The following is a 21,573-nucleotide window of genomic DNA, read 5'->3' as shown; positions in this document are numbered from 1 at the left end:
GCCGGGGACACGGGCTCCCAGCGATCGGGGTCTCCCCCGTTTTTTCTGAAGTGTTTGGGGCAGGGAAAGAGAAAATCCTGCTTGCTGTCGTGGTTGGTGAGGGGTGAAGGCAGGATTGCAGGACTGTAAAATAACAGCGCGCTTAGCACGGTGCTAGAACCCGGGGGGGGATCCGTAGAAGTCAAAATGATTGATTAGGGAGCAAAATTCTTTGGTTACTTGGTTTCTTGATTGCACAGAACGTTCCTGACTTCAGGACAAATTCAGACCAGTTGGAAAGCAGGCTTGAAAAGCATCAGGACAGATGTGAGGATGGAGGGACAGAGACTCCCAGGGGTCGGGGTCTCCCCCATTTTTTCTGACGTGTTTGAGGCAGGGAAAGAGAAAATCCTGCTTTCTGTGCTGGTTGATGAGGGGCGAAGTCAGGATTTCATGGGGAACAGGGCTGTAAAATCACAGCACACTTAGCACGGTGCTAGAACTTCGGGGGGATTCCATAGAAGTCAAAATTATTGATTAGGGAGCAAAATTCTTTGATTACTTGGTTTCTTGATTGCACAGGACGTTCCTGACTTTAGGACAAATTCAGACCAGTTGGAAAGCAGGCTTGAAAAGCATCAGGAGAGATGTCAGGATGCAGATCTCATAAAAAGGAGCAAAGCTTTAATTTGACAGATTCTAATCTAGCATAGCGTGCCAGGAGTGCAGGGATGTATGGAATACGAGGCACTTTAGTCTTTATAGCAACAGAGAGCAGTCTGCTCATCAGCTGAGTGCTTGTCTTGGAGAAAAGGCAGCCCCAAGGGCTCCCTGTGTTAAGGTTCACTTCAAGTTTACGCTTAGCAGTAGAAGCATATTTCTACATTCACAATATCATGCTTAAGGTTTGCTCTAAAGCCTTTGCTGTTTGTGGAACCATATAAGTGATCAGTGATACATTAGCCCATATACAAGACTTGGCATTTCTGTGACATATTTAGGGTAGCCAAGAAATCCTGGTGGCCTGAAGCAATCCCAGTGAAGCAGGCAGTGTTTCTTTGACCCAGTTGAGGCTAACATGCCTTTTGAGGGAGGAGATTGGATTTGGTTTGCTCGAGTTCATCAAAAGGTCTCTGGAATGGAAAGCATTTCTTCCCAAGTCCTTGAAGACTGCTGGTAAATTCTGTCAGGAGGTGACCTTGATAATTCTTTGGGGGTACATGTTTGTGTTTCTTAGTAATGTTCTGATGTTACCAGATTTCTTACTCCGTCTCAGAAATTAATCTTCCATAGTCATCAAGAAGGACAGCTTTATAAGGGACACAGACACAATGCCAAACACAGATATGATGCTACCTTTGCTTTTTGAATCAAGGAAATAAAAGATTTGATGTCCACATGTACAATGTACAGGAACTCCTTAATCCATGTGAGTTTGGGTCAGATAGAAAAACTCTGGTATGTTTTGTGGTCTTTCTTTGAGATCACAGCCTGGCTGCCTGTTTGTTGGTTGGGCTGCTGAGTTCAGACCAGCAGCTGTAGCAACATTTCCTTGGGAAGGTTGTCACAGGTACTGCAGTGGCAAAAAGAGGCACCTTTCCTGGAGCATCCTGTCCTGGGGCCAGTGTTCTCCAGGGTGTTCAAAGTTGCTGAAGCTGCAGTTTCACAGTTCTGACAGCCCTTGAGGGGGAAAAGCCCAGAGAGTGGTTACAACTGTGGGTCTGTGTCCCTGCTTAGGTCCACTGGGCACCTTATTCCCTCTTAAGAGGACACTAAGTCTGGCTTTTATGAGAGGAGAGGGTGCATTGTAACCTCTGACACTGTACTAGAAATCTGATCTTGTGGTTAAATCTTCAACCCTGTCCACAATTGCTACTTGTGAGCAGATGTGTCTGTGACAGCATTCACCTGCTGGAATTTAGATAGATGTGTTTTTCTTGCACTGGAAAATGGGCTTTAGCACTGAGTCTGCACTGACAGACCCCTTTATTGGCAGGTGATGGACATGGGCACCACCTGGAACTACCCAGGAGCTTCCCTGATGGTGAGCTGGACTGTGCCATGGCTTGGTCTGTGCCTGGGACTGATCTGTGCAAATCAGCTCCTCTTCCTAGCGTGTCTTTCCTTCAGATTTGCTGGCATAGCCCTTTGTATAATTGCTTTGTAATCCAGTTGTGCCAGAATTAAGAGTGTTGCTTTAAATACTTTTAATGGAGAATTGGGTTTTTCTTCTAATCCTTGGGAGAGGATGAGGATAACCCTCTGAAGAACTGCACATCCATATTTCTTTTAAATATGGAAAACCAAACATCTTCATCTTCTGACCTAGTAGTAAAGGGGGGGATAGATGTTAATATTTATAAATATATATAAATATTTATAGATTCAGTTTATTATTATCAGCACTTTTCAGGCAGACTGTTTTTCTGGCAATCCATTAAAAGTGTGGCCTTGAATATGTGTGTAAATGAGGAATAGTGAAGAGTGCTGGGAGTTGGAAGGAACCTAAGGTCCTCTTATGTTACACGACAGGCACAAAGTAGTTGCTAAACAGTGTTTGTCAACAGGACCTGCAGAGCTGCAACCTGATTTTTGTGAGCAAAATGAAGTCATCTGATGGCCCCTCACAAAGAAACATTTTGTGTTATATGAGGGCTGTCAGACATTTAGATGTTGATCCCCTGAATGTGTTTACTGCAGGTATTTCCCCCTCGCTGTTGTCTTAAGCAAATATCTTCTACCTGCAGAATAATTTATCCAAGCCTGGGAATTTTCTCGAGCTTGTTTGTGTGTGCAGGTTCCACACGGAGTTAGCACAGCAGGTGAGCTGTGAGTGGAATCCCCCTGTGCTGTCAGTAATTGTCACCTCCTGCTGCTCAGGTTTTATTTTGCAGGGAGGTTCTCTGTCCCAGTGAAGCTGGTTGGAGTTAGTACAGTGGTACATTTAAACTCCTCAGGGATGATTTGCCTGGTGTTTTGCAAGGGATTGAGCACACTGTAAGTGCTCAGTTTTGCATTGTCTCTCTCATCCCAGGGTGTGACTTCAGAAGCAGTGTGTGCTGTAGCTTATTGCCTTCAGCTGCTACCTGAATTCAGTCAAGGTAAATATAGCTCCAAACTCATTAAATCTGTATTTGAGAGTCTTTCCAAATGCAGTACTTGCTTTTTGCTTTTAAGGTCCTGCCCAATTACTAGAAAACTAGTACCCCACCTACATGTTCTTGCCTAAAATGACCTTTTTTCCCCCCTTGTTCTTCTTTTTGCATCCAGCAGATTGAAACTTGGGGTTTTTGCACCTATTTCTATGGCAACAGATCACAGGTTCAGAAAAGGAAGGATTATTGCCTCTTATCCTAAATAATCCAGGACTTAGCCATTTCTTTTGCATACATTGTGAGAATGAAGGGCTGCTGTTTCATCCTTGGTAGCACTTCCTCAGCCTCAAGAACTAGAAGTGGAATCCTGTTTGGAAAATGATGGGAAGGTCTGGAGTACACTGAGGATTTGGTCTCTTACATTAGCAAGTTCTTGGGTAGGGTTTGGCTTTGATTCTTTTTTTGCTGAAATTAGTGCTTCCACCTCCTCTGTGGCGTCGTGGAAGACGCTGGGGGTGGGTAGGGGCTGAAGTGTGGTGTGTCTTATTTCCATGGATGCCAGAGGATGGTGAACAGCAGCATGGGGGTGGGATTGTGGCATGTTCCACAGTACCTGGGACTTGTGCAATAACCTCCCTCAGTGGGAAGCCTGTGCTCAAGGAGCACTAGGATTTGTATTTTTGTGGTTAAAGAAGCCTGCATGTTATACTTGCACAGCTTTTACCCCTGTGATAGTGAGATGAAACCAGTACCAACAGGTGTTGCTGTCCATCCTTCACATGGCTGTTTTGACAAGTGGTTTTCTTGGCATTTGGACAGTGGGAGCTCGTGGATAAGTCAGACTAACGACCTAGATTTGTCTGCTTTAAACTTTTTTTTTTTTTTTTTGCCTGTTAGTTTCAGTAGTGGTATTTTTAACTCGCATCAGTTACTTTGAGCCCCCTTGGCAGTGAAGAACGTTGAGCAAGGAATATTCATTTTAGGAGGGGTGTGGGTGTTTGCATCTATTTTGGGGTGAGAATCTGTCACCCAAGAAGCTCCAGCTATTTTCTTTCAGCATCTGGCAGGGAATCCTCAATGCACACTGGAGTTTCAGTGTTTCATTGCAAGCTTCATCTCCTTAGTACCTAGACTGGAAGGCCAGGCATTGCCTGAGGGTTGGATATTCTATGAATCAAGTTTCAAGGCACTGTCTGTGGAAATGGGAGGGAGGAAGGATGTTAATTGTAGGCATCCAGCTACAGAGGTGATGGCTGAGAGAGAGGGGAAGACCCAGCTGCTCATTTGGTTGCAGGGTGCCAGACGACACTTCTGCAGGATTCAGAGGGTGTTTCGCTGTGGAATTTTGTAGCAGCAGAGACCATTTCCTAGAGCAGGAAGAAAAGAAGTTGCTCTCAATTTGGGAGCATTTGGATTCCTGTTAGTTGCTTCCCAGGCCCTCCATGAGCCCCCTGCTCCGTTGCTTTCTCTGCCGCTGCAGTGGAGCCACACAGATTAATGCCTTGGTGGAGCTGGGCTGGTGGCAGCTGGGTCCATCTGTCTGCATAGCTGCCATAGCCAGTCCCTGAGCAGCTGCCCTCCCTTGGAAGTGGGTCTGGAGCTGGTTCTAATAAACCCAGACAGCTGGGCTGTGCTGCCTTGACCTGCCAGGGAGCTCCTCGTGGAGATTGCACCGAGTTCTGAGACAAATGCAGACCTTCTCTAGCAGGCAGGCCCAGGGCTCGGGCCGCTGGAGCTCTTTGCTCAAACATCTGTCACAACCTGTGGTCATGTCACAGCTGTTTGTCTGTATTGGCTGTTGTTTTAACAGGATTGCTTTAAAAAACAAGGGGCTCATGGATCAAGGTCATTAGTCTTTATCCCTTCCGTTCTCAGGGAAGATGTGTTGTTTCCTCAGTTCTTTATGTATCTAAAGCTGTGAAGAAACAGCTGTTAACAGTGCCTGAGCCTTGGGATAATGTGACAACCCTTGCCCTTGAAAAATTTTCTGTCAAAATAGATAGAACTGTAACCTGGGTTTCTGAGCACCATCATAGGCAGCTCTTGTGGATCGTAACTTCCTTTTCCCGGAATTCTATGTATTAAGCATCAACTCTACGGCACCCTTCTCATATAATAACACTGCTGATTATGGAAAGGATTTGCACTCCCAAATGTGCCCCTGAAAAACAGGGAGGTTGGTAATTCAGCATGTTCATGGTAATAGTACAGAATTTATTTCTACTTTAACAGCCCACCTTTTCATTGTCAAAGTGACTACTCTGAGTCGTACCACGGAATGGGAAGACTGATTATTTTTCCAGCCCCAAGCCTTTGCTTTCCTGTCCACCAGCTGAGTTCAGTGTTCATGCCTGACACGTTCCCTCCCCCAGCAGGAAGAAGCCCACACACGTGACAGTGAACTGCTGGTTCTGCAACCAGGACACGGTGGTGCCGTACGGGAACCGCAACTGCTGGGACTGCCCCAACTGCGAGCAGTACAACGGCTTCCAGGAGGTACTGGGGCAGGCTGGGAAGGTGGAAGGGTGCTTTGGGAAATCCCTGCTCCTCCTCTGAGGTGATGCAGGCCCAGTGCACGTGAATGTGCAGCGGTTTGACAGCTGGGCTGAGCACTGGTGAGCTCAGCAGCCCATCACTTGATCAGCTTTGAGAAGGAATCCGCTGTACTGGGGTGTGCTGGCTGTGATAATGAAGACAAATTTTCCTCCCTTTCTTTAAAGGGCAAAAGCGGCCTTGACATATCTCTTAAGAATATTTTTTTAAATATATGAAACAGTGTAAAAATCCCTATGCTAGGTGTGCTATTAAAAAGGCTTTAATATAAACATTCCATGCCATTCCACCATTCTAGGTGATTTCTGCTCCTTTCTACTGGAGGAGGAGGATGGAAGAATAAAACCTCTATTTTTTTAGTGATGCAATCATATTGTCTTTATTAATAGCCAACAACAGTAAAAGAGCTTAAAACCGTGTCAGAATAGATTTTAGGCGTCGGCACTATATTAAACTATTAGTAATATTAATTAAATAGTAATTAAATTATTAATGATTTAATATTATCAACAATAAATATAGCAAATAATATATAAAATATTAACAGTAATTAGAAATGTATTAAAATATTATTATTCTCTGGTTTTGTATTCTGCTAAATAACAAAACCTGTCTTAAGGCAGAATCCAGCACAACCAGCTGCCTGCAATAGGTGTGTGGAACAGTGGAGGTGGGCAGAAGATTTGAAGCATTTTGTCTCTTTTTTTTTGCTTATGTACTTTGTCACATAAGTGAATGCATGTAGAGCTCCTGACAGAGCTTAGGGACTCTTATTACCAACCCAGCTTTGATTTTATGATCTAATGTCTGCTTCCCCTCCTGCTTTTTTGTCAGAATGGAGACTACAACAAGCCCATCCCTGCCCAGTACATGGAGCACCTTAACCACGTTGTGTCGGGCGGCACAACCTTCTGTGATCCCACCAAACCACAGCAGTGGGTGAGCAGCCAAATTCTGCTCTGCAAGAAGTGCAACAACCATCAAACCATGAAAATCAAACAGCTGGCTTCATTCTCACCGAGGGAGGAGGTGAGTGTTTGACTGAGGCATTCCTGTGCGTGGCTCTGCTCTTCCTGCTCGGTTTAATTCATCCTGCAGCCTTGTAAGCAGGAGAGAGAGCAGGTTTTCAATGTACTGTGGAATGATGCTCCAATAGTCTTCAGAAGCACTGTGTGGCACTCCAGTGCAGAGGAGGTTACTGATTAGTGCTGCAAATTCACCCAATTCTATTCCAAAGCCAGAATGTAATGCCCTGCTCTAGATGAGCGCTGGGAGTTGAAGCTCAAGCCCAAAACATTGCTGAGATCAGTTTACAGCTCCAGTGCTTCCCATGGCCAAGCTTGCAGGATTTGGCAGGCACAGCTGCCCACTGGATACCTTGAAGCCTTAACAGATTTTGTTTTTTCCTGGGGCCCTGCCTGTGCTGCTCTGCATTATTAGTGCAGTGGGAGAGGAATCCTGTGCAGCCACATAATTTCCCTGGTCAGGCATCTGTGCCTAGGAGGGCAAAGGGAATTTTACAGTTACAGCAACAGGATTTCCTGCTGAGCAACTTCTTGGCTTTCCCATTACTTAATATGCATGGAGGATGGGATAATGGGGTTTTTCCTTCACAGTTTTATGCCTCCCCAACGTTTCACACAGAGAATTTAGTGCTACACTCCCTAGCTTTCAACCATTGTCAACAAGCCTTGGGGTTAGACTGTGGTGTAGTGGGATGTGTTCATCCTCTGGTTTTGCCTAATCCAGTCTGCTTTGTGTAATTGTAATGAGTTTGATCAGGATGACTCCTAGAGAACAGATTTAAATGCTTAATGAGAGTATCTTCAGCTGGTGCCCTTTTCTCAGCTTTATTTCTAGTCCCTGCCTCTTGCCAGACCTATGCAGTTCCTCAAAGCACTGCCAGCCCGTGGCCTCTTTTTAGGCATTCAGTGACCTGCAGTGTCTGTGCCAGCTGAGAAACACGGGACTGTGTTATCCAGCATGGTTGGATAAGTGTGTCAGTGGCAGCAGTGGCCTCTTGCAGCATTGCTGGCCTGTTCCAGAGAGGGATGACCCTGCTGCTCCTGGTGTCTGCCATGGGATTCCTTCTTGGTTCCAAAAGGTGGAGCCTATGGAACTGCTGGAGCAAACTCTTGGGCAGCCTCAATGCACCATCCTGCTTCCAGAGAAGCTGCATGCTTTCAGCTGACGCTTTTGGTACAAGGATCTTGGAGTTAGAAGAGCCCTAGAAGCTTCTGTGACTAGTGATGTGTCCACTGTAGTGACGCTGAAAAACGTACCTACTGATTTTTTTTTACCAGTGTTATTAATGATTTGTGGAGCTCATCTCAGTAAGGCCTCCAAACAGGGACAGCCTTCAAGTTTGGGGCTGATTTTTGAAAGGAGCTTATCTCTTTCTCCAGCACAGTGGAGTGAAGGGACAACAGGTATTTTGTGTCCCCTCATTTGAGGAGGGGAAGAGCAGTTTTAGTTTCTTGTCTCACCTCCTGTGTTGCTGTCAACAAAGACAGCAAAATAGGGCCACAGAAATTCAGCATCCTGGAATTGGGCCACAGCAGCCTTCTGCAGGGCTTTTTTCATCTCTTCTGGGACATGGAGGCTGGGTCAGCTGTATGTGAAGCTGGTTGCATGCCTGGCCTCCAGCTTGGTTTCAGGGGGGGGCTGTTCCTCTGGAGACTGGAGTCACGCTTTGTCCGCCTGTCAGGAGCCAGTATGATAACAGGTGAGGGACCTGCACTTCTCACCTGCATTTCCTCTCCTGTTCTCTCACCAGGGCAAGTATGATGAGGAGATTGAGGTGTACAAGCACCACCTGGAGCAGACCTACAAGCTGTGCCGCCCGTGCCAGGCTGCTGTGGAGTATTACATCAAACACCAGAACCGGCAGCTCCGCGCGCTGCTGCTCAGCCACCACTTCAAACGCCGCGAGACAGACAAGGCCTACGCCCAGGTGAGGGGGCTCGGGAGGAAATGCAGACAACTTGATCCCACTGCACCTGGGTTTGCTGCTGGGAAAGGGAGGCAGCAGCCTTGGGGCTCCCTAAACCTGGGAACTGCTTCTGTACCAGCAGTTTAGAAGAGTACAGCGTAGTTGCTGCAGATGCTCCTGGTGTTAGTTTGAGGTTTTCCTCCTGCTGGTGTCGTTCAGGGCAGTTGCCAGAAGGCAAGTCTAATGTAATAATAACAGAGTGGAAGGAAAATTATGGGACAGGCAGAGAAGGGGAGGTAGGGAAGGCGATTTATGAGTGCAGTGCAGGAAACTACAGAGTACAAGGGGAAAAAATTAAAAAAGAACGATGGGAAGTGAATTATGACATTCTCCCTGCCTGACCTTGGCTTCTGCTCATAGCTCTGCAATTGCTCCTTGCTAGTCTACAACATCCCATGTGGTGTCAGCCCAGTACAGAGACTTAGAGGGACCTGAGCAAAACAGTCCAGTAAACCATACAGTCTGGAAGTGTTTCTTAAAGCACCATTTCAAAACCTTACTGCAGTTCCTTCAGGCTTCTGACAAGGTGTTTCTCCCTTCTTCTGCAGAATTTATGTTCATCCTCCTCCTCTGCTTCCATAACCACACCAGCTCAGGTGATACTCCTGCGCTTCCTGGCCTTCCTCAGCTGCGCGTTCCTGGTTCTGATGGCCTTGTACGGGTCAGGCAACCCCTTCTCCCTCAGCACAGCAGTCCCTGCTCCCGTTCCCTCTGGCCCAGCGTCCCTTCAGAACAGGACTGACTCAGGCTCCCGTGCAGACGTGGGCAATGACACCTCGGTGAGGGTGGCAGGATGGAGGGAGCTGCTCCAGCTGCTCCCGGAGCACGTGGTGGAGAACCTGAGCGCCGTGTGGGCTTATGGGAGGAATCACCAGATGGCCGTGGCTGTGCTGGGGCTGTTCACCTGCCTGCTGGCCATGTTCCTGGCTGGGAGGATCAGGTGAGTGTGCACTTGGCTCCTGGTTCACTTCAAGGAAAACTGTGTTATTTTGGAGGTCTTTGGTCCAGTCTTGACTCGGTGATCCAGGGATAAACATCTGCCAGAATGGCACACGTAGCACTGGGTGGCACAGCTCTTTGCCAGCAGGCTGGGTGGAGACAGCAGAGCTTGCTTTGGATCTGTGCCTTGTTTCATTCAATTTAAGCTTGAATTACTGTGAATGAAGAGTTCCCTGTGCAGCTCTGGTAGAAAATGGAGCTGATCTACTCAGGTGCTTACACAGCAGTGGGCAGGGCTGCACCTAGTCAGAGGCAGTACATAACCTGCTCAATCTGTACCCTCCCCTCCTCTTCCCCACCTTCCCTCTCCTTCCTCAGCACCGAGGGAGTTGGCCGGTGTTCAAACTCTTGTTTTGGTTTTTCTTTCCGCTGCAGACTCCGGAGAATCGACGCGTTTGCCTCGGTGCTGTGGTTCGTGGTGATGAGCCTGCACGTAGCTGAGAGGTACCTGAAGATGGAAACCCCCAGCTGGCTGGACACGGCCAAGTTTGGCACCACGTCCCTGTGCTGCCTGGTGGGATTCACCGCAGCCGTGGCCACGCGGAAGTCGACGGGCCAGCGGAGATACCGGCCCCGAAGGTCAGAGCCAGAGCAGTGACCCTGGGGGAAGGAGCAAAAAAGGCCTTGTGAACTCTTTGCGACTGGTGCTTCTCTCTCCTCTTTTAATTTTCCCTTCCTCTGTTTCCTTGTTTTGGTTTTTTTTTTTAATCAATCAGATAAGCAGTGAAGATCTCTTCTTGCTTTTTATATATATCTATATGTTTTAATTTTTTTCCCATCCTTGCTTACCACTGTGCTAGCTGCTTGGAGCACTTCCAGTGCTAGCCATGGAAGCCTCTCCTGCTGCCTCCATTCTCCCTTCCTCCTGCATCCTACATCAGCAGTGCAAATATCCAGCTTCCCCAAAGCCAGTTCTTCCAGCAGCTGCCTCACAAACTGCTCCGTGAATGCAGCCTCCTCCCCATTCTGCTCCTCCAGCCAAAGAGATTCTGGCTCCTCCTGTCCTCCCAGTTCTTCTCACTGCCTCTCCATCCTTAGCCACTCACAGAGGAACCCTCTGCCTTGATCCACCAATGGGGCCCAGGCCACCTTCACTTTTCTAATGGTGCTGGTCATTTTAACTTGGAACTGATGGGAACTTGCCTCTGGATTTGGAGTCCTCGTAACGTGTGCTGTGGTAACATGCCCAGGCATGCGAGGAGGGGACCCATAACCTGGTTCCTCTTGCCTTCCACAATGTAGCATCACTTACCTGCATGTTCTCTAGCTCTGCCCTTCTTCTGGCTCCTGTTTTATATGGAGAAGTGTCCTTAAGTGCTGTTGACTGGAACTCCAATAATTTATTCAAAAGGGTGCTTTACAAGATCATGTAGCTCAGGGTGTCTGATTTAATACCTGAAAGTATTCAGCTGGTTGAGGCTAAATTTTCAGGTCTACCAATGGCTGTTGCTTTCAATGCCAGTTTTCTTTGGGTTTGTTACCCACCCACCCACTCCCTGAGGAACATCTGTGTACAAGCACAAGTGGATAAAAATGCGTGTGTTCCTTCACTCCTATAGAAGTAATATGTGATAACAACCTCATGCTGTGATACATGGTCAGCTGTCAGTGTTCATCACTACTTACTCAGGCAGTGTTTATTGCTGAGAACACAGATAGGAAGGATGTGCCATAGGAAGGGGTGGGAGCTCTGCTGTGGGACTGCATGGCAACAGAGATGGATTTTTGGGGTTACTTGGAAGGGTTCTCTTTTGAAGTCTGGCATCGGTGCTGATGCTGCTGAAAAAAAGGGGTCTGGAAATTGTGATTTGGAGCTGAGTGCCTGGCAGTCCTCTGCTGAAAGCTGGGGTAACTGGGTGTTACTGTGTGGGGAGGGATGAAGGAGCTTCCAGCTGCTTGGGTTTTTGTGGGATTGACTTGTTGGGGCCTCTTAGGATCAGCAGTCTGAATATCCTGCACTGTTGTTTGCAAGGCACTCCACTGAGTTTCTGTGATGGATTTGAGTCTTCCAAGAGGAAAAAGCACTGTTACAGAAGATCTGCTATTTTCTTCTGTTCCAAATAGCATAATGGAACTTGCCACACTAACAGTCTGATATAAATTAATGGGATGTCTTGATCTTCCAGTGTATAAACTCTAAAATAATCGGAGTGGAGCTCTCACTGTGAAGTATCTGCAACTATTGCTGAAACAGTCAGACACTACTGGGTGCTGCAGATGCTGGTGAAATCAGAGAAGCTTTTTTTAAAGGAAACAAAAGCTTTCATAGCTTTTCTTAATTACTGCTCTTCCAACCTGTGATCGTTGTGAAAGCACAAAGGTGACACTGTGAGGTTCTTTAACAATAAGCCAGGCTGAGTGTGCCCTGGGAAGGTGCAGCTCCTGGCTGAAGGATTGTGTGCCTGTAACTTAGCAAGGGAAGGGGCCACACAAACCTGCTTCCCTTCTGGGCTCTCCTTTGGAACATTTTTCCAGTGCCTTCAGACAAGTATCCACCTCCAAGCTCACAGGACACCTGTCTCCATTCTGGTGCTTGTGAATGATGGTGCTCTGAGGGTTGTTTACTTATTTACCCACTAAAGGAACCCAGCACCTGCAAAGTCTGGTTCCATCTTCCACCTTCCCATCACTTACCAATCCTGACCCAAAATGCTTGTCTTCCAGCTCACAGGTGGCTTCTTATTCCAGTCTCAGACTTTCAAAATGATGATAATAATAACCATTTTGTCCCATTTTCTGCAGGGGCACTTGATTGAATTTAGAGAGTTGTTTCAAAGTAAATACTACAGGAAGCCATGTGACAAAGCAGGGGAAAAAAGCCAGCAGAAGTGTGCTGGGTCAGACTTTCACAATCCCTCTGGTGCCTCTTTCCTACTCTCCTTTAGGAGATTTAATAGGAAACATTTCTTAAAAATCCAGTCTTTTTTCTCTGTACCTATCAGCCTGTTGGAGCAGGAAGCAGTGTTAGGAGAGAAAGTAATAAGCTCGTGAAAGGATGGGAAATGGCAGAGGATAAAAGCCCTAAAAAAAACCAAAAAGGGGGACAATTTGTGTGCTATCAACTGTTTACTCAGCGCTCCTTTCAGTGCAGTGATCCCTGGAAAACTCCTCACTGCAGCAGCCCTTCCAACACCACTCTTCTGCAGCCCATCTGCTGTTCAAAGTGGGGTGGACAAAGCCACCTGATGAGATGGGCACTGGCACCAAATCCAGTGCCAGCTCTGCCATCCTCTGAAAAAGCTGCACAGAAAACCCAGGACACCCTGAGCTGTCGTGGCCATTAAGCGAAATAAAACACCAGACTTACTTTTCCTTCCTCCCTTTTTCCCGCTTCAGGACTTCAAAATTTTCCTCCTGAAGTTAAATACAGGAAAAGATTGATGTTCCTATTGAGCTGTGATTGTTTCTGCACTTACTGCACAATTTGGAAATTGGAAGTTCCTCTTGCTGCTCTCCTGTGAGGTGTGTCCCAGTGATGGGAGAAACCTCGTGTTGGAAGGATGTATTGATGCTGCTGTGGGGATGGCCATGGCAGTGTCATGCCTGATTTCTATCAACAATTATCCCTTTTTTTATAAGAATAAAATTAGTCTGCCCAAATTTTCTTGCCCAGTAGCGAGGAATCTCTCAGTGGCAGCTTCTAAAGATACTTGGCAGCCTCTTAGGATGCTTTGCTTCCAGGAGCTGAAAGTCAAGGCTCTGTTAAACTTCTCTGTGCCCTGTTTCATGTGCCCTCCTGTCTCCTGTTTTCCTCCCATCTCTTTAGGAGCACTTTGGGTTTTCTCCTTTAATTTAAACTTGCCTCATCTTTGAGCCCCCTGAGGTCAGGCACCTTTTATGATGTTTTCCTCTTAAGTGTTATGTTGTTTGACCATTCTTGTTCCTTTCTCTTATTCTCTTGTCTTTTTCCCTGTGCAGTGCTGGGATGGGATGGGGAGGATGCAACTAAATATTGGGAACAGGCAGTTGGCAGAACTGTGGGAAGGAGTGGGATTTACACTGTGAAGCCTGAATAATCTTGTTAAGGAATATTTTAGCTCTGTTTGCACAGCAAGTGCAGACCTACACTGAGTTTAAAATTTTTTAATCTGGGAGATATGTTAACTGCAATTGAATACAAGCAAGAAATCCATTTGTCTTCACTTTATGCAGATTAATACCAGTGAAGTATATTTACAAGTTGCACTAATTTATATGTCAGAACATCAGAAAGCTACTTTGTTTTGTGGCCAAGCTGTACAACTGATCTCTGTGGTGCTTTGTTCATGATTTACTGAAGAACTTTTGGACTTGTAATTGGAAACATTTCATGGGTGAAACAAAATAACACATGTTGAAGTGGGGTTCAGTTTTAATGCCAAAGAAGCTTTTGTCTGTACTCAGGTGTCAGCTTATTTCCCCCCCTTCTTTGTGCCTCAGCATGTCTGTGCTGCTGCTTCTCAAGACACCAGAAAACCTCAGAGCCTCAAAACCAAACTTGCAGCAGTTGAATTTTTGGTCCTTTAGAGACTCTGATGCTGACAAGTCTCCTCTCTTTCTGCTTCTCTCACATGGTTGGTCTCTCATGCTTTTGCTGATGGTAGAGGAAGATGGATCTTTTAGGGGAAAGGGAAGAAAGGAGGAGAAGGGTGGGATTTTCCAGAGGTGTTCTGATTTATAAACTGTAACATTCAAGCAGTACCAGTTGTGTCTCAGACAACGAGGCTTGTAGATCAGTTGTGAGTTTGCAGTATTTTACTCTGGACTGTTCCTGGGGAAAAAAACAATAGGTAAATCACCACTGCCTTTACTGAGCCTGTTCTTGCCATACCTGATTTAGTGCCAAATAGACTGTTCTAGACACTGCCATGCTGTAGGGTCTGTATGGAAGGTGCTTTGCATTTTTCACCCAAGGTTCAATTAGGACATAGCTCAGCAGTTGGATATATCACCTGACTGCATGATTGCTTCCCCCACATTGGATCCAGCAGAAGGAAATGTGTGCTCCCAGCTCAGGTATTCTGGTGCAAGTCCATGCCCTGAGCACAGTCCTCCCATCCCTGTGCAGCTGAGGTGCTATTTTGTGTGACACACCCAGGAACACATTTCCTCCTGCTGGGTGGGACAAGAGCTAACAAAGGGCTGGTAGCTAATGAACAGCTGGCACAAAAGCACCCAGGACCACTTGGTCAGTGCTTTGAGCTTCTTGTTTTCCATTAGCTGGACTCTATTTCAGGCCAGAGAGGAACACTGTGGTAACCTGTGGTTACGAGATGCAGCTTTGAAGCCTGAGGGTTCTCCCAGCCATGCAGGCCAGAGCGTGCAAACATCTTAACAGTATTAGAGGGTTTTAGCCCAAAAGCCCCTAATTCAAGGTGCTGCTCTTTCACACTCTCCATATGCTGGTGTCTGGACCAGAGGATGGTACAGCAGAGTGGAGCTGAGGGTTGTGTGTCACTTGAAATCAGATCTGCTCCATGCCCAAGTGCCTGACTGGCTCTCAGTGGTCGTGGCTCATCTGCCAACTCAACATCTTGTACCCTGCCCAGCAGAGCCAGATTTATAAAGGGGCTGATGTGGGTTCTTTAAGTGCCTTTCCCTGGACAAGATCTGTGACAACACTGTGTTGCTTTGCTTCAGTGGAAGCCCCGAGGCTGCAGCGTGGGACAGCAGTGCCTGTGTGTGTGCCAGGCCAGTGCTTCTGTCCCTCATCTGCCCCCAGTGAGTGTGACAGGGCATAAGAGGACACTTGGGCTGCACTCTTAAATTTCTGAGCAGCTCTGCAGGCTCTAAGGGGGTTGAGGGAGAACCCAGAACTAGCAGCCAAATCAGCACCTCTGCTGCTGCTACTTCTGAAGCCCTCACTGACATCAGTGCATGCAAACTGACACCTTTGTGGCCCTTTACCCTTCAAAATACACTATATTTATATCCCATTTTTTCTTTTCTATTAACTCCTCCTTTCCTGCACCCGTGCTGTGTATGCCCTAGTGAGCTGAGCTGGGGTGTGGCAAAGGGTGAGGACATGAGGGGAAGATAAAAACCATGTAGTGGTGTTTGATTTTGGCTTGCTGAATATTCTTCAAGTACTCTGAAATTATGTGAAGCTAATAATCATGCTTAGATACTCTAGGAACTATGTATTGATGTACTGTGGACAAAGTATTTATGCTCTTATAAAAATTAATATAATTCATAGCCAGATGGTTGCTCCAGACTGACTCCACTCCTGAAAGCAGGGAGCTGTGGTTTGTGGCTTTGCTTTGGTTTTTAAAGAGATGCTTTTGAAAATGCATGCTGTCACATATAACCTGCCAGGTCATTCCAAGTGTGCTGTCACCTGTGAGTACCCTTGGGGCCACTTTGAGCCGTGGCAGATGCTCTCCTGTGAGAGGGACAGTACTCAGTCCTGAAGTCATCCCCTGTAAAGCCTCATCTGGGACCAGAGGGGTCGAGTGCACAGGCAGGAAGAGGTTCCCTGGACATTTTTGTCATGCCAGCAAGTCTGGATTTGTGTAGACACAGGACCTTTGTGCCACCTGTAGGAGGGAAGGCAAAATTGATGCCAAACATCTGTACTCTAGGAGGTGTTAGTGCAGGACCTGGCAGCTGGGGCATTTTCAGCTCCAATTCAACCCTCCTTTTTCATCCAAAGCAGGACAACATGTAGGAGAGAAGAATTCTTACTCTTGGCAGCTAAAGTTTCTAGCTCTCTTAAGTCACATATCAAAATATTAATGTGTCTGAGACCTGTGCCCTTTTTAATCATTATTCTCTCTTCTCCCTGTGCCTGTTTTTTATTCATATATTGCTCCTTACTCCTGATTTTTGACTGTAGGCACAGGTTGTGGCCCTGGCTGATGAGATGGAGCAGAGCAGTGCCTGGTCAGGGCACAGCAATGTGGGGTAACAGGGAGCTGTTCTGCACCCACAGTGCCTGGGAACAGGGTGCAGTTGTACCTGGAGAACTCACAGCTCAGTTGTGATGGCACATTAAGTCCAGAGTTAACATTTTATCCCCTGACTGCCCCGGGCAGGTGAACCTGGGCAAACACCACGAGCTGCCTGCCTGTGAATGCATCTTACCTTCCTCCTTCATGGACTGAATTCCCTGGCACAGGAGTGGGTCCATCCAGCCCTGTAGTCTGACCTGCCCCATGCCCTCCCATGTCTCTCTGTCCCAGGATGCAGCATCTCTGATTAAAATGTGAGGTAAATAGGCACACACATAGGTGATGTCTTTGGATAAGAGGGAGGTGTTGGGACAGAGGAGGGGAGGCTCTGCTGGCAGGAGGTGTCTCTTCAGGACCGTGTACAGTCCCATACAGTGTAATACTCTTATTTAACCTTCTATTTATTTATTTTTAAAGTATCTGTGTAGCAGAGTTGTGCCCAACTGTCTAGTAACGCTGTGATCATTGTAAACACTAATTAAGATGCCCAATTTTTGATGTTCACAATATCAAGTTCTGAAATAAACGGCTTCCGGGCCCTGACTATTTCCACAAACTGTCTGACTCCAGAGCCTTTTTGTTACTTTTTTCACTGTTATCAGCCCCATTATTATCACATGCACAAATGGCTTGGAGCTAAGGCACAGCTGTAGTGCTCCATTCCAAGGCTGGGATGTGGTTGCTTCCTGCCTTATGATCCTCTTGATCTCCTCACCTTTTTTCATCTGCTTCTGAAAGAAGTTTTAGTTCAGCTGCCTGTTCTCAGGCATGAAGCACATTCCCAGGACAGCTTTTAGCAGCATCAGGCCCTCTTGACATGGCAGTGGCAAACACTAAGGAGAAGAGTGCAGGGAAAAGGAACAGGATTTTGCACACTTTGCAGGAATTTGTTCAGAACAGATCAATATTTAAGACAGTCTTTGATCAGCATTCAATCCTAAGGCCTTAATGTGCTATGCTTAAAATTCTTCAGCTCCTCTTTGCTAACCAGAAAACTTCTTTTTCTGGATGGTGCAAGGCAAGTGATTCCTCAGCTGCCCTGAGGATCTGACTGCACAACTTGGTGAGGTTGAGAAGTGGAGCTGTTGAGCAGCAGAGCCATTGAAGACTGCTCCAAACCAGTTACAATCCCAGGATTGTGAGAGAGAGAGATTGTGGTTATGGGTGATAAATGACTGTAATATCTTCCAGCCTGTTGAATGAAAAACTGCTGCAGCAAGGAGGTGTGTAAAGTTGGGTCCTTTAGCCCAAAGACACAGAAGGTGCAAAGTTAGGACAAAAGAGCTGCATTGTTCAAGGGGATGCTCTGATTTGGCCCTTCCCAGCCATGGCACAGTGAGTGGTAGGTATCACTCTTTCTCCTGTGATTCATATCATAGTCCTGAGCTGCACTTCCAATCCCCTTTCCCACTCGTTTTCCCTTACAAAGCTGAGATGGACACGGACATCTCTGTGTGTGTGTATGTGTGTTATGGGACAGATGTGGATGTGTGAGTGCACTAAAGGGAAGCACAACACCCTTCCCAGGTCCTGGAACCTGAAGAGGTTGGGCAGTTTCTGCTGCAAGACTGAGGAGTCCCTTGCTGCTGTTAGAGGCAAGTCCTGCTTCCAGGATGTTGTTCAGCCTGATTAAGCTGGTCAGGATTGTTATGTCTGCCTCATACGAGCAGATAAGTGGTTTTATAAGATATTTTAAATTGTAATCTGAATTCTAGACTGCTTCTTCTGGATGTTTTAGCAAAGCATGACATTGCTGCACCAGCTCTTTAATCTCTGAGGCAGAATAGAAGGTCCATAAATCACCTCACAGCACAAGGCTGAGATATGTATATTCCTTCATGCTCTGATTTACTCCTGGCTTCCCTCTGACAGAAGAAAAGCCCTGTTGCTGCTCTCATCTGTCTCATCTGTTTCCATCAGAAGTGAGAATAAGCCTCCAAATATTGCAGCCTGATTTTATTTCCATTTAAAAATATATGTTAGTTCTTCATCATGATTTCTCTGACAATTATACTACCTGCTTCTGACAAAACAAAACTCTTACAGGAGATCAGAGATCTGGTTCCTATTCTAGACTTACTTTCTTGCATTTTCATTCCACTGTTAAAAACAGTACAAAATTGCCATACTTTCAGCACTGCAACCTTTGTGGAATACTCATTTGGATGGTTTGAGGACACAAGTGAGGCTCCAAAGCTGACTCCTCGTTTCTGAGGTGATGTAGTCAACTAAACTGTACACATAGGCTAAGATCAGTACATGATTGCAAGGAGGAATAGAAAGCAGGTAAAAATAGCAGTAAGTTTTTAACAGATTGTTCAGCTCAGGTTGATTTTTAAATTTCAAACCACTGCAAAGTTAGGTGATGAGATGGGGGTCGGAAATTAATTGCATAGTTTGTTTGCATATAGTAACTGAGTGTGGTAGTACAAGCAGTGAAAACAATTAGAATACAAAGTCCTCTCATACAGTTATTTTACCAGAGAATAGAGGTCAGTTTATGTCTGCAGCACTCAAAAATCAACAACTGGTACAGGTATGTTTTGTCTGTTCTCTCTCCTCTTGTGTTCTCAGCCTGCTCGCTCTGTTCTGCAGCTCCCCCTCTTTCACTTGGAAAGAACCCATTGAAAACAACTCGCAGACCTAGAAATACAATTGCCATTATTATTTCCAATTTAAATTCTTTCCAGGTGCTGTAACAGAGACTGGGTTTTAGGCACTAGGAGCCAGACACTTCCTGGAGTGTGTGCTGCAGGGGCACAGCTCCCTGGAGCAGCTGTGCTAGTACATACTTGGGGCAGAGAAACTAAATGTAGTGGTTTAGGCCTCACTTTAGGATTTTCCCATCTGTAAAATGAAGGTAGTGAGTCTTTATTACCTGACAGAAGTATAAATAAAGGCAAATGTGTTAAGGAGGTCTGAATGTTGGTTTTAAAACAGAGCTCTTGTGCTGAAATCTTCGTCCAGGTAGCCACTAAAAATCCTTTTCTCTATGCTGACATCAGAGGTAAGATGTTAATTCTGCTTTCTAAGGACAAAAAAAATAGTACATAACTACTTGCTTCCCACAACCATGACATGTCTAAACATGCAGTTGGCATGTGCACATAGCAGACATAAGATGTGCTCTGTGTACCTGGATTTTTTAAAGCATTCTGATGTCTCTAGGTAATTTTCTCATCCAGGGAGAGATCCAAGGTACTGTGCCTATTTGCACCTGAGTTCCTAAACTGTTCCACCACCTTTTCCACCCTGTACTGTGGGACAGGTCGGTGCACAGTAATTCGAGTCAGGCTGAGCAGTTCTTCCTTTCCCAGCTTCAAAGTGTGGGAACATTCCTGTGAACTCTTCAGCGTTCTGCATCTTGCACTCCTGCACTGAAAAGTCAGTCCAAAGCTGGTAACAAAGCAAGTGTTCATGCAACTACAACTGAGAGAGGCAGTGACTGAAACTTCTCCTTGCTAAATGTCTGTCGTGTGTCCTTTGCAGGTACCTCTCTGGGGATTCCATGACTCTCTTTCCCAACGGCGCTGGGACAGCCTTCCCTTCACCTGCCACGTCTCTCTTTGTCCCAACACCACCCAGTCTCCTCCACCTGACAAACCAACAGCTCTTCAGGTCCCCACGCAGAACTTCTTCATCCTCCCTCCCTGGACGTCTCAACAGGGCCCTGTCACTGGGGACCATCCCCTCCTTGGCCAGGGCAGGTGAGTGGGCAGGAAACTCTCCCAGTGGGAAAGGCAGTGGAGTGGTGCAGTCAGAAGGAAATGGGCTGTGAGGCATCCACACCTCACAGTCCTGTTTAGAGATGGCTGCTCCTGTGGCACAGAGGAGTCTCCAGCATTAGGAATTTGGGGTTTGGCATTATTGCACAGCAGGCCATTGCCATCCTGGGGAAGCAAAAGCCTCCCTGAGCGCTTGCCCGCTGCAGGTTAACTGAAATCCAGGGGCTTCTCCAGGCATTTGTGTCAGGATGACACAATCCACAAGGTTATGTGTGGGAAAGAGGCAGAAGGGGCAGTTAGACATGGGAATGGAGAAGAGCAGCTTGAGAAGGGATTGGAGCACTGGGATAACTGATCTGGCAGGAGCCATCCCTCCCTTCGAGCTGCTCTGTTACTTTGCTTCTCTTGCTCCAGCTGAAGGAGCAGAGGTGAAGGCAGGCCCTGCCCTCGGTCTGGAGTTGATTTGCATTAGCAACACTATTGAAACTGTTTTAGGGACCCCATTTCCTCCCGTTTTTAAGGGCTTTGTGTGATCCAGGGAAGATTTATAGGCCTAAGGAAAGCCTCTCTCCCAGTAACTCAGTAACCCCTCTGTTCTGCTGTGCTCGAACCCAACAGATGGGCAATAGTGTTCCAATGCACTTCTCCATGCAAGGAAAGCCAAGCTTTACTGTGTCTCTAACTGATTGCCAGAAAGTCAGAGGCCAAAATGTGGCAGTTTTCTAGGACAGCATTGCAGTCCTGCAGGGATTTTGTAGTTCATTCCACATTTCTCTAACTCACCCTGCCAGCAGTTTTGCCAGATCTAATAAGAGCAGGACAAAGACCAGCCACACAAACCTTCCAGCAGTGTGGCAGCTTTTGGCACAGCCTGAACCCTCCCAGCTCCCTGAGTGCCCTGGAAGGGCAGGTGCAAGTGCTCCAGATAGCTGGGATGGGTGTCTAGGTTTTATTTACTGAGGTGCAAAGCTAGACAGTCTGGAGAAAACAGGCTGTTGGGGCTGAAGGGTTTTTGCAAACATTAAGGTTTTCAACTTCCAAAGCTGTTTGCCAATAGTTCTGTAAATCAAGTACCTAAGAAAAACAATTTATTTAAGCTGCCATGGTTTGTTTGTAGCACTTCTGCCTGACAGGAACTTTTCATGGTTTGGGTTTTTTCCCTGTCTTTGCTTTTATTTATTTTTATTTTCATTTAGTATGGCTACCATGCCATAATAAACCTGTCAGTTAGATGGGAATTCATCTCAGCATTCATCTTCTCATAAGGAAAGGATATAACCATATCTTCACCTTCTTCC

General features: G+C 46.5%; 1 protein-coding gene across 4 annotated transcripts in view; it reads left to right on the top strand.

Moving 5' to 3' along the window:
- The window catches only part of TMEM201 (transmembrane protein 201), a 29,106-nt gene that overhangs the window by 496 nt on the left and 7,037 nt on the right, over positions 1–21,573 (top strand). For 2 of the 4 annotated variants that reach the window (XM_032708965.1, XM_032708967.1), the window contains exons 2-7: positions 5,450–5,570; positions 6,462–6,656; positions 8,404–8,580; positions 9,168–9,559; positions 9,994–10,197; positions 20,040–20,257. In XM_032708965.1, the coding sequence (XP_032564856.1) occupies positions 5,450–5,570; positions 6,462–6,656; positions 8,404–8,580; positions 9,168–9,559; positions 9,994–10,197; positions 20,040–20,257 (1,307 nt within the window). Of the gene's footprint in view, positions 1–5,446; positions 5,571–6,461; positions 6,657–8,403; positions 8,581–9,167; positions 9,560–9,993; positions 10,198–20,039; positions 20,258–21,573 lie in introns of all 4 variants that reach the window. The other 2 variants (XM_032708964.1, XM_032708966.1) reach the window with 1 other exon arrangement.

This window comes from Chiroxiphia lanceolata, chromosome 22 (assembly GCF_009829145.1).
Source record: "Chiroxiphia lanceolata isolate bChiLan1 chromosome 22, bChiLan1.pri, whole genome shotgun sequence".
In the NCBI taxonomy this organism is placed as follows: domain Eukaryota; kingdom Metazoa; phylum Chordata; class Aves; order Passeriformes; family Pipridae; genus Chiroxiphia; species Chiroxiphia lanceolata.
This window is presented reverse-complemented; position numbering and strand designations above follow the sequence as displayed.